The sequence below is a fragment of the Lipophrys pholis genome (genome assembly GCF_963383615.2).
Source record: "Lipophrys pholis genome assembly, chromosome: 1".
In the NCBI taxonomy this organism is placed as follows: Eukaryota; Metazoa; Chordata; class Actinopteri; order Blenniiformes; family Blenniidae; genus Lipophrys; species Lipophrys pholis.
This window is the reverse complement of record NC_137635.1, coordinates 13392577-13408358: the sequence shown is the minus strand read 5'-3', so window position 1 is coordinate 13408358 and position 15782 is coordinate 13392577. Positions and strand designations below refer to the sequence as shown.

At 43.8% G+C, this 15782-nt stretch overlaps 3 protein-coding genes across 4 annotated transcripts; 1 reads left to right on the top strand and 2 right to left on the bottom strand.

Moving 5' to 3' along the window:
* Window positions 1-486: 486 nt before the first annotated feature.
* On the bottom strand, window positions 487-3339 carry rnls (renalase, FAD-dependent amine oxidase). 2 transcript variants are annotated; one of them, XM_080476347.1, is made up of 7 exons: window positions 3068-3339; window positions 2884-2989; window positions 2401-2543; window positions 2097-2255; window positions 1820-1993; window positions 1556-1731; window positions 487-1487 (listed from the first exon to the last, which is right to left on the bottom strand). In XM_080476347.1, the coding sequence occupies exons 1-7, from the start codon at window positions 3183-3185 to the stop codon at window positions 1335-1337; spliced, it is 1029 nt and encodes a 342-aa protein (XP_080332473.1). In that variant the 5' UTR covers window positions 3186-3339; the 3' UTR covers window positions 487-1334. The 2 variants fall into 2 exon arrangements, with proteins under 2 accessions (XP_080332473.1, XP_080332474.1); XM_080476348.1 differs by having other exon boundaries at window positions 1227-1487; window positions 2926-2989; window positions 3068-3306.
* A 1473-nt stretch (window positions 3340-4812) lies between these two features.
* Window positions 4813-11251, top strand: lipf (lipase, gastric). Its single transcript, XM_080464996.1, has 11 exons — window positions 4813-4867; window positions 5034-5162; window positions 6216-6327; window positions 7863-8061; window positions 8257-8366; window positions 8453-8589; window positions 8730-8876; window positions 8962-9033; window positions 9122-9190; window positions 9801-9911; window positions 10069-11251. The coding sequence occupies exons 1-11, from the start codon at window positions 4832-4834 to the stop codon at window positions 10189-10191; spliced, it is 1245 nt and encodes a 414-aa protein (XP_080321122.1). The 5' UTR covers window positions 4813-4831; the 3' UTR covers window positions 10192-11251.
* Window positions 10430-14743, bottom strand: ankrd22 (ankyrin repeat domain 22). Its single transcript, XM_080465008.1, has 6 exons — window positions 14699-14743; window positions 12665-12856; window positions 12476-12583; window positions 12323-12400; window positions 12055-12153; window positions 10430-11970 (listed from the first exon to the last, which is right to left on the bottom strand). The coding sequence occupies exons 1-6, from the start codon at window positions 14717-14719 to the stop codon at window positions 11893-11895; spliced, it is 576 nt and encodes a 191-aa protein (XP_080321134.1). The 5' UTR covers window positions 14720-14743; the 3' UTR covers window positions 10430-11892.
* Between the last annotated feature and the right edge of the window lie 1039 nt (window positions 14744-15782).

Sequence of the window (15782 nt, the reverse complement as noted above, 5' to 3'; positions counted from 1 at the left end):
TGAGTGTCTGTTGAGCTTTCAGATATAATCATTGTGTGAGTCGTGTGACTGTCTCATAAAGAACCGTTCTTTGGATCCACAAGTCCAATCGTTGCTTAAAGTCGCTCACATCAACCACGTCTGTCGGGGGCAAAAAAGAAAAAAGTCAAAAAAGTTTGAGAAAGATAAAATGATGTATTACTGGATACGTGGTTAAGGAGGCCAGCGTCGGCAGAATAACTCGATTCCCTTCTGCTAAACTGTGATTGGACAATCAGTGTTTGAGGTTTAAAACAAGTTTCAGACTAAATTAAACTGAGAAATTGGTCTGAAAGCTTAAAAAAAAAAAGTTCTCTTTCATCATTAGCTGTGATTGTCCCGAACATTTCAGCCCACTCGGTGAGGGACAGACGACCCGCTGTGGGACGGGGGGGAGGGGGGGGGACTCGGCGCTGACGAGTCCTCGTGTGATCTCGACTCTGACAGACCTGGTTCTGAATTCCAACTGGCTTCATTTCAGGAGAACAAAGTTTATTTTTCATCTGTTGTTGATTTCAGTGAATCAGAACTCACACACACTAGTATACACACATGCCACTTGGTTTTATAATGGAATAAAAACACTGTAAAGGTGAATAAACTATTTATAAACAGCTGTTTGTCTTTCTTTGTGTGTTCTTCTGCACGGCGACAAGAAGTCACAGATTGAAATATTGTGGATCAGAATACAACTTCTAGCAGTAGTTCCCAACCTTCACCAAATTTTTAACCATCATAAAGCCATTGTAGCAACCCCGTCCCCATCGATTGTAAATGTGTCCTTTGCTTCAATGAAGCCATGTTATGTCTTTTTTTTTTTTTGGACCGATTTATCTGTCCTTTTTTTCCCTGCTGCTCACTTATATATCACTTGTATATACTGCAGACACAAATATTTCCAAGTGAATGATACGCTTCAAATGTAAATGCTTAAACTTAGTTTTCTGGTAAGTGAACTAAATGCAGACTCAACTATAAAACCCCCCAGTTGGTAATCACTGACTTATAGCAACAGTGTGACAGTGTAGAGCCAGGAGGCAAATCTGATAGGAAAGCTCAACACCACTCCTGTGAACCCCCCACCCTAATGTAACCATGGTTACCAGTGTGACCATCTCCAACCCCCTAATGTCTGCCTCCAACCCCCCACAATCCAGAGCAGTCAAAGCAGCTCGATGGACTCGAGTCAAAAGAACTAAGCAGATTTTCGTCAAACACTGAAATTTATTCAAAGTAGAAGCAGAAACCTTCATGTGTGCAACTTCGCTAACAAACGTCTTATTGGTTGGTTAAGTGTTGGGGCCATTTTGATGACCTCACAGCGAGCTCTTCAGTGCTCCAAGCAGGCTCAGTGCCGACTCCACGCAGCCATCGAAGTTAGAGTGGGTGAAGGCGTCGCCGCCGCAGACGAGGGGCGGTTGGTTCAGGACGGTCATGTGACCCGGACAGTCTGGCACTGTGGTCAGCACCTGGAGAGAGGGAACGTGAGTCGATGGCTCCCTGCAGTGGGAGGAAGTGTGACAGACAACCGGCTCACCTGGGAGTATCGCCACTTGTGGCACTTGGTGCCGATTGGCTGAGGCAGATCAGGGAGCAGCCTGTGGAGTTCCTGCAAGATGATTGGCTGGACCGCCTCTTTGTCCTCCTCCAAGTGTTCCAGACCAAACGGGATACTAGTGTGGACGACCAGGGACGGACCACGGCCGGCGGGATCTGAGGGGGCGCACGGGTGAGGCAGACGGGTGTGAGAAGTACGGGTGAGACTTAAGAGGTGAGAAAGAGAAAGACGGGCGAGACGCACCTAAACTGCTCTTCCTGGGATCCACTGCGATGTAGCGAACGCAGGCACTCTCGGTGAAGTATCGGGCGCCCCACGGAAAGCTGAAAACGGCATCCGGGGAGAAGAAAAGAGCGAGGGCGAAACGCGACGAATAAACGACACCGTCTAGCTGCTGCTGCTGCTGGTCAGACAGCACTGAGGGAGACGGGGGACAAACACAGGTAAGTCTTTCAACACGCAATCACACATTGAAGCTTCCTCTCTGATCACTCGAGAACTGTGTGTTTCAGGCTCTCACAAGGTCTCACATCCCCCTCCAGCTGGAGGATTTGAGGGACTGGCATCGTCAGTACCACAGCATCAAATGTCTCGCTCTCTCCCGCTTTCCTCTTCACCTCCCACGATGCACCGCGGCGGTACAATCCAGTCACGTGACGCTCGAAGAACAAATCAGCCCCTGAAGGATGGGGACACTAGGTGTCACAATTAGGTGTAGGGGGTTAGTGTCTGAGTCGGGTGTTAGCGGTGGGTTTCGGAGTTTGGCATCTGGGTCAACTGTCAGCATCAGGTAGTTTGGTGTGATGCGTCAGGTGTGTGTTTACCAGACTCAGAGAGGAAGTGTTTGACCAAACTGCTCATGCCCAGTGGCGTCACGTAGTTATAGCTGGTGTCCTTCTGCTTCAGACCTTCAATGAGACAGTCGAGAGGCTTCAGGACGCCCGCAGCCAGCAGCTCCGAGTAAAAACTATACACACACACAAACACACACACACACACACTTCAGTCGGTGCTCATGAGGTAAATGGTGGTGTTGCGTTCAGTTGAATAGTGGTGTTGCATTTGGGTGCATGGTGGTAATTGGTGATGTGTTCAAGTGCATGGTGGTAATGAGTGGGGATGTGCTCTGATGCACGGTGGTAATTGGTAGGGATGTGTTCAGGTGCGTGGTTGTAATGAGTGGGGATGTGCTCTGATGCACGGTGATAATTGGTGGTGATGTGTTGTGTTCAGGTGCACGGTAGTAATTGGTAATGTGTTCAGGTTCATGGTGGTAGTTAATGGTGATGTGTTCAGGTGTGTGGTACCTTTGGTGGGACTGAGCGTAGGCAGGTGTGGTGGAGACGTACTGAGCTCCCAGATCAGCAGGGTGAGACGAGGGGTCTGGGGGCCGGCTGGTGCACATGCGGCCACCTGATACAAAGACACGACGACGGGTGAACTTTAATTATAAACCTGGCTGAGAGAATTGAAATGAGGGACGTCACTGACCTGCTCCCCTGGATTTGTCCCATACCACGATGTGGACTTTACTCTGCAGCTCCCTTCTCAGCAGGCACGCGCACAGGCTGCCTGTCAGGCCGGCACCGATGATCAGGACCCGGGACATCTCTCACACCGGAGCCGGACCGGGGTACAGACTGGGCGGGAGGCACGGAGGCAGACCGGCATGGGTTCGAGTCCTCGGCAGGACAAGTCAACTCCGCCCCCAGTGTTACCAAACGGGAGACACAGGGAGCGTAAACAAACGCTACCGGAACTTCCGGGTTAAAGGCAATTCTTACGACACATCCGGTTTAGAGGCGCCAAAATTATATTTTAATTTAATCGCGCTTTCACTAGGTCACTGGCTTGAAAATATTAGGAACGTTTAAAAATGTTTGAATTCATTTTCAGGTTAACCTTATACTGATATTTGGACCTTTTAATAACTGATTAGATCTTGGTTCAGAGGATAAATAAAGGAACCTTTTGCTCACAACCAAAACTGTAAAATATCCAAATTCCAATGCTAAATTTGTCTGTTTTACATCCCATGTATTATTAAAATGTGGATATTCACATCGTAGATAGTAATTTTAAAAATATTTTTCTCCCTGATTTATCTATGTGTTTCTTTATATACAATGCAGAGTTGAAATGTTTCAAGTAGAAATTTCGTAGGGTTAGTGTGCAAGCCTGGAATGTTGGGACATATCCTGTGTATTTTCCGTGTACACTTAGCCAGTCAGCTTGCTATTTACTTACATTATGATAACAAAACTACAAGGAGACCTATAAGCAGAGTGATGTTGGCTTGTATTTGTTTTAACAGCAACTAGTGACATTGTTTAAGTCCATTTACTGTTTGAATGTCTACTTCACTTGTTTTTACTATAATAATGCATGGGTTTTATATACAGTAGCTCTTTTTTTCTAGGAGACTCAAAGCGCTTTTCATTGCATTATTCATTCACTTCTTACTCGATGGTGGTAAACTACATATGTAGCCACAGCTACCGTGGGGCAGGCTGACGGAAGCGAGGCTGCCAGTCAGCCTCATCGGCCCCTCCGACCACCACCAACCACTCACTCTCACACTGCATTCACCCAGGCTTCCTGGTGTTCCCTCCCCCCATCCCGGTACTGACAGGCCCTTCCTCGCTTAGCTTCCGAGATCTGATGGGATCGGGCTTTCCTAAGGCGGTATGACCTATTTGCCATTATAATTCCTCCTTCTAAAAAGTGTTGTCGTGTTTTTCTGTTAGTTTCATATTCTACTTTTCTACCAGTCACCACTTGACCCTGTATATATTAATATTTCATATTACTCACTTACAACCCCACAAACAATTTTCCTCTGGAAACATTAAAGTATTTCCGTTTTATTCTAAATAATGACTTATGAAAAGGATATGGAATTGTTCTTTTGTATAAGTATAATTTAGAACATTTTTAAAGTTGATGTGTTACACATCAGGTTGTAGAGTCTTGTGATGCCCGCCATGGTTTGATTCTGAATCAGATCAGATTCCCCGCCATCACTGTTTTGAATGACTAACTCTCAACATAAACATTTTTTATAGATCATTTGTTACATAAATGATGAGATCAGTGTAGTTATTCAGTGTGGTGTTGAGATGTTATCAGAGGATGAACTTTAACGTGTTTGAGTTCATCAATCGATTTGCTCGGGGAGTGTCGTTCTAACCAATCAGATGACGGTCCGCCCTCTGGCGTCACGTGACCACTCAGCTGCTCTGAAGTTTGTGCCGAATGATCAGAAGAGGAAGAGGAGGGAGAGCAGCACAGGTGAGTGTTATTAACCCATCTGAACCGGCTTATTACCAGATCATAACCGGTGTAGAGTGGGAATTCAACGTGAAATGCGATTTAATGAAGCGGAATTTAATCCGAGGACCCGAAAACAATCAACGAGCTGATGCGGATTGTGTTTTCGTGTGTTTGTGTGTGTCAGACAATGTTGTGTGTGTCAGTGTGTGTGTTGGTGCTCTCTGCTTTCGTCCACAGCAGTCCAGATGTTTACAGACACCGACACTATGAAGACCCACGGCTCCAGCTGGACCCTGAATTGCACATGAACATCGTGAGTACAGTATTTGAGTTCAAAGGTCATGATGACTACATTTGTTCAAGAGACACATTTATTTCTCTGCAGACACTGTTTTCCCCTCGACAAACAAAATGTAATAATAATTATAGAACCGTAAGTAATCTTTTCATTCCATTTATTAAAATAAAAAAAATATTATATCATCAACTATTTTCAGTATTGCAACTAACCACCAGGAGGCGATTCAACTCTTTCGGCTTCATTTGTGACTGTCCATCACTATAACATCTTTTTAAAGGAACAGATCACTAATATAAAGGAATAGTTCAATAATGGATTTCCCTTTTCAACACTACCTAAAGCTCAATCCAACTGTTGCGAGTAATCTGGGGATCAGTGCTTTGCTCAAGGACACTTGGCCATCGGGAGAGGGGGAGATGGGGAACTGAATTTGAAACATTGCGATCCAGAGACAACCCACTGTATCAGCTGAGCCACAGTCACAGATTTAATGAAACAGTCCATAGATAAAAAGAAACTAAATATCCAAAATGTCTCATGCAGAAAAAGATAAACACTCTACTATGAAACACAAAAACAATATACAAACCCGTGACTGGGTACAACTGTAGTGGTAAGTTTGCATAATAAGTAAATATGTGCAAAAAATATGTTAAAGCAGCAGATATGTAGATAAGGAAAAAAAAAAAGGCACGTCAGGTGTTTGACAGTCGAGTAATTATTAACAGGAAAAATGAAATCTCTCAGCTATATCAGCTTATAGGTATAAAGCTCAGAAATGTAAAGAAACGGTTCACATATTGATAAACATGGTTCACCAATTTAAAGGAGTCATTCACACATTTGAAAGGACAGTTTAAACATTTATGGAGCAATATAGGAACAGTTCACATATTCAAATGATTAGTTCTTAGATTTAAACAAATAGATATAAAGGGACATTCCACAGATAGAAAGGAGCAGTTTACATATTTAGAGGAACAAATAACAGACATTCATCATTCATTAGAAGGATATTGTGGTGTTGTATATTTGGATTGTGTTGATGTTTGTCTTTGCATGCAGTCAGAGATCATCAGGAGGTGGGGTTACCCTGCAGAGGAACACGAGGTGGAAACCGAGGACGGATACATTCTGACCATCAACAGAATTCCTAGTGGAATAAAACGCAGCGCAGGTATGTGAAGACGTTTTTTAAGTCTTTTTGAGAATGTTTCTGTGTCATTGTGGCAACGTTTACGTGTTCATGACCATGTTTGTGTGTCTGTTTTGTTGTGAACATTTTGTTTTTCCTTGACAACATCTGTGTGTCTGTGATGATGTTTGTGTCTCCAATAGAGCTGTGTGAAAACATGTGATTGCAATTTCAAATTGCTAATTATTTTAATGTTATTGAGTTGTTGACTTGTTTCTTGCTGCTGAGACTCGGTTGTAGTCTTACTTAAAAGACTAAAGGACAGTCTAAACCTACAGCAGTTTAACTTGAAAATGGTCCAGGGTACCAGCTTTGTCCCCCATTTTACCTTTAGAAAACCCAGGAACCTCCAGTAAGCAGCACTCTGAGAACCAAATGTTCTGCTGGGTAATATGGGACTAACAGCTCTTTAAGATCCGCTGGATCCTGGTTGTTACGAGCTTTAAAAGTTAAAAGAAGAAGTTGACATGCTATTCTTGATTTCACAGGAAGCCAATGAAGAAGTGTGAAGTGATCTGTTCCCGTCACCACTTTCACGTCAGCATTTTGAATCAGTTGGTCATCAATCATCAATCATCTGTTATTTTCACACCCTCATAATCATTAATTACAAGGAAGAGTAACAACTGCATGGATATATTTCTCAGCGTCATTTTTAGTCAACATTTTCCTAATTTTAGAAATGTTACACAGGGGAAAAAAGTCAGACCTGCAGACTTGTTTAATGTGGGAGTTGAAGGAGAAGTCCTGGTCAAAAATAACTCCCAGGTTCCTCACAGTGGTACTGGAGGTCAAAATAATGACTTCCTCGTGTTACTAGATGTTTAGATCATTTTTCTCTCAGATGTTTTAAGCCAAATGTAACAACTTCCATTTTGTCTAAGTTCAGGAGCAGACAATAACATCTCAACCAGGGTTTTATGTCTTTAAGACAAGCTTTTCATTTGATAAGTTGATCAGTATAAATTGGTTTGAAAGATAAATACATTTGTGTACTATTTACATCACAATCCAAGTTGATGGTAAATAGAGTTCCCTTTTACAGCATGAATAACAGTCCTCTAAGCACTTTGCAATTTTAGTCACATTAAATTAAATTAAATAAAATTTTATCCGTAGAGTGCCAAATACAACAGTAATTACAAGGCACTTTTACAGAGAAAAATCCAACAGTAAAAACTCCCTTTATAAAGGTAGAAATCTTTGTATAATTACACACTTCGACCTAATAATTTTCCCAACAAGAAGCGTGTATAATGTGAAAGTATTGATCCTAACATAGATTACGATGTTGCAGTATTTGCTTTTGCTTTTATCCAGCAGTTTCAGCTCTGGGCCCTGGGATACGCTTAACAAAACTCCTGACCTCTCTATCTTCATATTTTAAACTTTGGAGTTGTCAATAACCAGAGACTTGTCTCTGTGAACGGGTCGATAGTGAACCCGGGTACAGTCACCCCTCCTTCTGGTATTCCGCAGGTCTGTCAACGCTTCCTTTTCTGGCTCTGGTTCTGCAGGTCCGAAGCCAGTGGTTTTCCTGCAGCATGGCCTGCTGGCCGCCGGCAGTAACTTCATCACCAACCCTCCAGACACCGGTCTGGGCTACGTGCTGGCAGACGCTGGTTACGACGTTTGGATCGGAAACAGCAGAGGAAACACTTGGTCCAGGAAACACCGCAGCCTGAACCCGGAGGAGGAGGACTTCTGGGCATTCAGGTATCAACACAGACCAGCTCCATGTTGGGCCTGAAGGAACACTGGAAGCCAAACGAAGGGAACGGAGAACAACAGCCAGAAAATAAACGTGTGGCACAAAAGAAACAAAATTGAATGGAATAAATGATGACGATGGTGATGATGATGGTTGTGATGTTAATACTAATGATGAAGATGCTCTGTGATTGGCTCCAGCTATGACGAGTTGGCTTTGAAGGACCTTCCGGCTGTTGTGGACTATGTTTTGAAGATGACCGGCGAGGAGCAAATTTTCTACGTGGGACACTCTCAGGGAACCACGATCGGTAACGCAGAGCGCCGCTTCCATTTCAAACTCCTACTATCACACGGTTCCTATCTGGTATTTAATCCACTTTTACCTGTTTCCCAGCATTCATAGCGTTCTCCACGCTGCCGGAGCTCGCCAGCAAGATCAAAATGTTTGTTGGGTTGGCTCCAGTCGCGACAGTCGCCTTCACCGGCAGCCCCATGACCAAAATGGCCATCCTGCCGGACCGCATCATCTGGGTAACATCCAGTCACATGACCCAACAATGACCAGACCAGTCACATGACCAAACACATGCCAAGGTTTCTATGAGTTGTGTTTGTTGCACTTTGTTTCACCTTGTGTTGACGGCTTGTGGTTGATCTTTTGCTCCCTGCAGGATGTGTTTGGTAGGCGAGACTTCCTGCCACAAAGTCACATGATTGAGTGGTTTGCAGAGCACGTGTGTGGGAAGACGGTGCTCGAGCAACTGTGTGGGAACATCTTCTTTGTCCTCTGTGGCTTCGATGAGAAAAACCTCAATGTGGTTAGTTCTTTTTTTTTTTTTTTTATGATTATGAAAGATCGCAATCCGTGGTGATTTTTCTGACTGGCGCGTGTGTTTGTTCCAGAGTCGGACTCCAGTCTACACCACTCACTGTCCTGCGGGGACGTCCGTCCAGAACATGATCCACTGGTCCCAGGTAACATGTCTACTAGCACCTTCTGTCTGACATCATTGGACTAAAGAGGAGGAATGTCTGAATCAGTTCGGGTCTGTGTTGGTTGCAGGCTGTTCACAGCGGGAAACTCATGGCCTTTGACTTCGGAGCCGCAGGAAACATGAAGCACTACAACCAGGTGAGACTGGAACCGTGAAGGGTCAGAGTCTACGTCCCAGGACTTCAGTTAACAGAGTGAACGGATCAGCGGCGAGAAGCAGTGCTCGGCCAGCCTCATATCGCTAGTTGACTCTAGTAGCTCATATTCTGTTCAAAGGGCAAAAAGATATTCAGTGTTTCAGTTAGTAGGTTCATGTTGAGACAAGCAGCCATCGTCTGAGCCTCGCATGGGAGCGTCTACAAAGAAGTTGAGCACCTCCACGCTGCAATTATGCAATCAAGTTCTAGTGTACGCCACTGTGCTTGTGAACCAACAGCCCTCTTTTCAGTATAAATTATGCCAGATTCTCCCTCAAGGTTCCCATTACAATGAATTAGTAATGTTCCCTTTTTTTTTAATTGAATCACTGGAATAAGTCAGCTTTTCGTTGATATTTTAATTCGTTGAGCTGCAGCCATGTATGAGACCCCTGTTTAGGGGTCAGAGGTCAGGTGGCTGAAGGGTCAGCGGGTAGCATGAGTCGACTCATCAGAGTCCAGAAACCAAAAGAGACCCAGACTGATTCATATTTGCAGTGTGAACAGCGTCTTTGTTGACCGTCTCTGTATTCTCTGTGCCCTCTGCTCAGTCCACTCCACCTCAGTACTACGTCCAGGACATGAAGGTACCCACCGCCCTGTTTTCAGGGGGACAGGACACGCTGGCGGATCCTAAAGACATGGCCATCCTCCTCACTCAGGTGAGTCAGTCATAAGACTGCTGAGAGCACAGCAGCCCCTGGTGGACAGTCGAGGCACTGCAGCAGATTGCAGGACTGAATGTGTTTGAGCTGATATATGAACACAAGCAGAAAAATCAAGGAAAGATTGAAAGGTAAAGTTTGTGTTTTTGTGCAGGTGCCAAACTTGGTCTTTCATCGACACATCGAACACTGGGACCATTTGGACTTTATTTGGGGCCTGGACGCTCCTCAGGAGATGTTTCCCTACATCCTGAAGCTGCTGCAGGAGCATCGTTAGATGACTCGTCACACCTCTTTTTCAGTATTAAACCCACCACATTAAAATCAACACAATTTTTAAACTTTGAGTCGGTTCTGCTTTTACACAATAAAGCTCTCATTGAGATATCCAAACAGAAGTGAATATATAAAAACGCAATTAAAAAAAGTTAGTTTAATTCAGAAAACAGTATTCATAAATAGGAGGTTAGTGGAGCTGATGACAGATATAGGGGGAGCCAAAGAAATCACATTGTGCTGCTTGAATTTGCTTTATTGACATGTTTGAAATGTCGAACTACGCCTTTACACCAACACTCATTTTATGTGTCTTGTAACTCAAAACAGATGGGACATGACAGATGGATGGTTAGCTTAGCATTGTGGAGCTACAACCAAGTTGAGCTGAACAGTTAATCAACAGGAAGTTTTCATGGCTGTTTCTGTAACTTAAGGTGAGTTTACACAAGTCACGACGTTACACGTTACATGACGAAAAGTCAGGAATGTCAATTCCTGACCGCGGATCAAGATTTTGACCTGAATTAATATGATTCAGGGCAGAGGCCCCGTGCGCTGTCACGGACAGTTGTGGCCTGTTACCACGCGTTACAAGTCATGGCAGGAAACGATGGCGGATCACCGCGAGTCATTACGCACGGTCACCAATATTGTTCTGCGGTGTTGCACTGTAGCGCGCCACTGCACATGGTCACTTTGTGTCACCAATCTGTCAGGAATGTGGCGATTTGGGAGAATTTGGTAAATACAGTGGTGGATTTTGCTATGAGCGATGTGGGCAGCCGCTCAGGGCGCAATCTGTGAAGGCGCGCATTGCGCACAAGAAGTGAGAATCACTCCGTCTCAGACGCGACCTCGAGGAGGCGCAGGTGACTCCACACAGACTCCAGTCATTCTACCATCTGCTGCTGAGCAGTTTACAGCGCCCCAGATCGCTCCGCATCTAGAGAAATGCCCTAGAGTTGCACAGAGAGGAGGATGTGGCAGCGGAGCGAATGCTGTCACACTGTACCACGCATCCCAACTAATCGACACGCTCAGTTGCCAACTTCACGTATCGAGGCGGCCAAAAACATGCTCCACGGATATCAGGAATGTCTCGCACCGACACACCCATTTAAGAACCTTATTCAGATGCATCATGTCAGATAAAGAGTGTCAGGAATGTGGCAGGAATGAGAGGAAAATGATATTCGTAACACATCATGCCTATATGTAAAAGCACCTTTAGTACAAAGTGGCTGTACAAGACAAGACGATCCTCTGTCCTCCACAACACCTGTGTCTTGTTTGTCCTCTGTAACATTCCACTCTACTCCATGTCTGTCCTTGGTAACACCATCCCCTGTCTGTCTTCTATAGCACCATCGTCTGTCTTTTGCAATATCTCCCATCTGTCCCTCCGTCTTCCCATTTGTCCTCTGTAACATCCCCATGTGTCTGTTCTGTAACGCCATCATCTGTCCCCTGTAATGACCCCCGTTATGTGTCCTGTAAGACCATCAAATATCCCTGACCGTCTTTTGTAACACCCCCATCTGTCCCCCTGCAACGTCGACAATCTTTCCCTGTCTCTCCACCATGACACTACCATCTGTCCCCTACCTGCTCCCTTTGCCTTTCCACTACAGCATCCCATCTCACCCGTCTGTAATCTAACCCCCCCCCCCCCCCCCCACTCCCCACCCGCGTGCCCCCCTCAGTAACTCTTCCTCAGCATGACGATGATCTTGTTGAACCTCAGTCTTTTAGCGATGTCCATTGGAGTTTCTCCGTCCTGAAAAAGAAGACGGGTTTTGAACCTGTGATTGTGGTTGGTGTGCAGAACGTGTAGCTGTGTGGGCTGGTTTCTTGTCCATACTTTGTTTTTGAGGCTGGTTTTGGCATTCCATCTCAGCAGAAGAGGAACCAGATGGTGGTTTTTCCTCCGGCAGGCGTAGTGAAGCGGCGTGTTTCCCTGCTGCACCAAAAAGCACAGAAACAGGTTACTGTCAGGGGTGTGCTGGACGGGCGCACATCAGGGTCCAGGTTAAAACAAACACCTGCTGTTGACCAGGTGATGTTCAGGATGTGAGCTGAGCTCTCTGCGTGCTCACTGAAGTCTTGGTGAAAACTGCGTGTTGACTCACCTGATCGACGGCGTTGACGTTACCATTGGCACTGAGCAGAGCCTCCATCAGAGCCGCACTCTTACGCTGCTTCTGCAGCTGCAACACAAGAAAACACGTCAGGCCAACATCGTCTGGGCTGCTGATTGGCTGAGAGACGGCTGTCGTGGTTACCATGAGGAAGTATCCGAGCAGCACGACAGGCATCAAGATGGTGATCATCAGGTAGTCCAGCAGGGAGAACGTCTTCCGGGACACATGGTGGACACACGTCCTCTTTTTCTACAGGCAGGGCAGAAGTCAGTTATTGATGTCATTGGCATTTGATGACAGCAATGTGATGACATCACCAACAGGAGACACCTTATTGGTTCGGTGGATGTCGGCCTTGTGTTCCAGTAGATATTTGACCGTCCTCAGGTTGCCGCGGCGGCAGGCGGCGATGAGAGGCGTGTCTCCATTATGTTCCTCCTGAACGTTGATCTGGGACGGGTCAACTTTCAGCAGCTCGTACAACTGATGGACGTCTCCATCGTACGCTGCCTGGCAGGCCGGCTTACATGTGACGGGGTAGACAGGAGGTCAAGAAAACCATCAATAATCGAACGAAGAGTTGGCAAGCTATTTCAGAACCAGGATCTGGCGATGTGACATGAAAACATGCATGTGACAACGTCGCTATAACGGAACCTAAACCATCAACAGCTTATGTACTGTCGTGTTGTGTAATGTCTACATTCTCAATGCAACTCGACTTTACTTTGACAGGACCTTAAATTCCTCCACAGCTGAAAACAAAGTGCTGTAACAGTAAAAGACAATCAAGAGCAAAGTCTGATGCTGGGTTTAGAGACGAAGAGTGAAAATGTGTTTTGGGAGCAGTTTGAAAAGCGGACAGTGAAAAAAATCTAGCTGTTGTTATCTTTCCATAAGTATGAAAAGATAATAATTGGGACCAAACACCAGGATGTTACGGAGACATAATGGCAGCAGCACGATAAAGGACCTCTCTTTTTTAACCGTATATATATATATATATATATATATATATATATATATATATATATATATATCCTACTATCAAGAGCATAAAAGTGAAAAGAAATGTTCAAACAAACAAAAGAAAATTGAGCCCTGTGGAACCCCACAAGTCAGATGAGCAGAGGAGTTAGACACAGCAAGTATAATGTAGTGTAATATTGTGTAGTGCAGTGTGATGTTGTGTAATACATTGTAATGTTGTGTAGTACAGTGTAATATTGAGTAGTACATTGTAATGTCATGTAGTACAGTGTAATATTGAGTAGTACAGTGAAATGTGTAGTACAGTGTAATATTGAGTAGTACATTGAAATGTTGTGTAGTACAGTGTAATATTGAATAGTACATTGTAATGTCATGCAGTACAGTGTAATATTGAGTAGTGCATTGAAATGTTGTGCAGTACAGTGTAATGTTGTGGGATGATGTGGAGTGTAAAGTTGCGTAGTGTAATGTGTTGTGCAGTGTAATGTTGTGTAGTGCAGGGTAATGTTGTGTAATGTTATGTAGTGCAGGGTAATGTTGTGCAGTGTAATGTGTAGTGCAGGGTAATGTTGTGTAGTGCAGGGTAATGTTGTGTAATGTTATGTAGTGCAGGGTAATGTTGTGCAGTGTAATGTTGTGTAGTGCAGGGTAATGTTGTACAGTGTAATGGACTGGAATACAGTTTAATGTAGTGTTGTGTCATATTGTGTAATCATGTGCAGCGTGTTGATTATCAGTGAGATAGTACATATACCATAAAAGAAATCAGATTTGATTTTGTTTTTAACAAAAATTTTTCAGTAATGTTTTCTCATATAAAGTCTAATGTTGTGTAGTGTAGCTGTGTGGAGTGTTTGATGTCAGTGAGTTCAAAACTCTGCAAGCCTGCAGTGATGTTTGTTTGTAATGTAAAGTTTCTCAACGACGCAGAGGGGAATTTTGCATAGTGTAGTGAAATGTTGTGTAGTGTTGTGTCGCTGTGTTGTGTAATGTTTTTCTGTTGCATAATGCTTTTGTTTTGTGTTGATTGTGAGTGAGATTGTAAACATACCACAGAAGAAACCAGCAGGCGTGAGAGGATTGATTTAGTTTTTAAACGGAAAGTTTTCTCGCACTGTATAAAGTTGTGCGGTTAATGTCGTGTAGTGTAGTTATGTGTGTGTAATGTAAATTTGGATGTAAACTACAAAAGGAAAAACGACGTTGACATGAATTTTTTTTTTTTTTTTTTTTTTTTTAAGTTCTTGAGCGTTTTTTTCCCCCAGCTGGACTGAACCTTACGTGGAAATAGAAACGCGGTGTCAATTACAACGCTTCTGTTTGCCTCCGTTTGAAAACTCCAAAGAGAAGAAAAGAAAAAGAGTCTCTTACCTCGGAGTACACGATACCCATGACAACTCCGACACACCTGGACACGTGACTGCACCGTCACACCTGGACCATTACTTCCTCCTGTGGATTTCACTATAAAATAGATTCACATCGATTTGGTCACGTGATGTGGCGTCATGCTGCTTTAACGCACATTGTTAGAATTTTATGATTTTAATTGGTGTCTACTTTGAGTCCACAGTATGTGGTTTCTTTTTTTTTTTTTGCCCTATTAGATCAATCTCTACGACAGGGGTCTGCAACCTTTTTGACCAAAAGACCCATTTTTGTGACTTTACACCAAATTTAAGACAACTGGAGCCGCAAAACACACTGGACCTTTAAAATGAGGCTGCCCCAGCTCTTGAGGTTTCATATATAGTTTTGATATCTGAACATGAACGGTGTCTTATGTTGCGTTTATGAAATTTCAATTACAATTTAGGATGATAAACATTACATTTTCAGCTGTTTTTGTACATGATCTTAGAGTTTTTAACCTTCTTCCGTTTTACCGTTTAGACATTTTAGGTGTCATTCAATCATTTTGGCACTTTGTTTTAGGCTGCTTTATCAGTTTTATCCATTTTTCCTCCCATTTCTCATGGTTTTTGCTATTTTTAGCCATTTTGGTTGAGCCTTTCTTTCGAAGCATGAGTCCATTTTTAGCAAGAGTTAAGTGCTTTTGAAAATTGCTTTGCATAAAGCTGCATAAAGTTGTGTTAATAAAAAAAAAAAAAAAGATTATTGAGGTGTAACTTTATGAAAGGCTCAGGGAGCCACTACAGCAGGGCCAAAGAGCTACAGGTTGCAGGTTGTAGATCCCTTCTTGTCCATGTTTTTATCTCCTCTTCGCTGAGATTCACTCCTTTATGGCATCTCAGACAAAAAACTCTGCAAAAACAGCACTGCAAGACTGCTTACTGAGATAATTTATTTTTGTTTATCATTTGTGAGCTTACTGCTGTAGCTCTGTCCTGAGAAGTACACAACAAGCTTTATATTAATAGTTTGATATTAAGACTCTACTGCTCAGAATTGCTCACAAGCTACCCAAACTTCATTTAATCTCCATATCTGACAC

Coding starts and splice junctions, on each gene's coding strand:
- rnls (XM_080476347.1), bottom strand. CDS start 3,185: ATGTCCCGGGTCCTGATCATCGGTGCCGGCCTGACAGGCAGCCTGTGC. Junction 2,544..2,883: donor TACGCTCAGTCCCACCAAAG/GTACCACACACC, acceptor GTGTGTGTATAG/TTTTTACTCGGAGCTGCTGG. Junction 1,994..2,096: donor GGAGGGGGATGTGAGACCTT/GTGAGAGCCTGA, acceptor CGTCTCCCTCAG/TGCTGTCTGACCAGCAGCAG.
- lipf (XM_080464996.1), top strand. CDS start 4,832: ATGATCAGAAGAGGAAGAGGAGGGAGAGCAGCACAG. Junction 8,367..8,452: donor CTCTCAGGGAACCACGATCG/GTAACGCAGAGC, acceptor CCTGTTTCCCAG/CATTCATAGCGTTCTCCACG. Junction 8,877..8,961: donor ATGAGAAAAACCTCAATGTG/GTTAGTTCTTTT, acceptor TGTTTGTTCCAG/AGTCGGACTCCAGTCTACAC.
- ankrd22 (XM_080465008.1), bottom strand. CDS start 14,719: ATGGGTATCGTGTACTCCGAG. Junction 12,401..12,475: donor TGCTCGGATACTTCCTCATG/GTAACCACGACA, acceptor CTTGTGTTGCAG/CTGCAGAAGCAGCGTAAGAG. Junction 12,154..12,322: donor ACGTCAACGCCGTCGATCAG/GTGAGTCAACAC, acceptor TTTTTGGTGCAG/CAGGGAAACACGCCGCTTCA.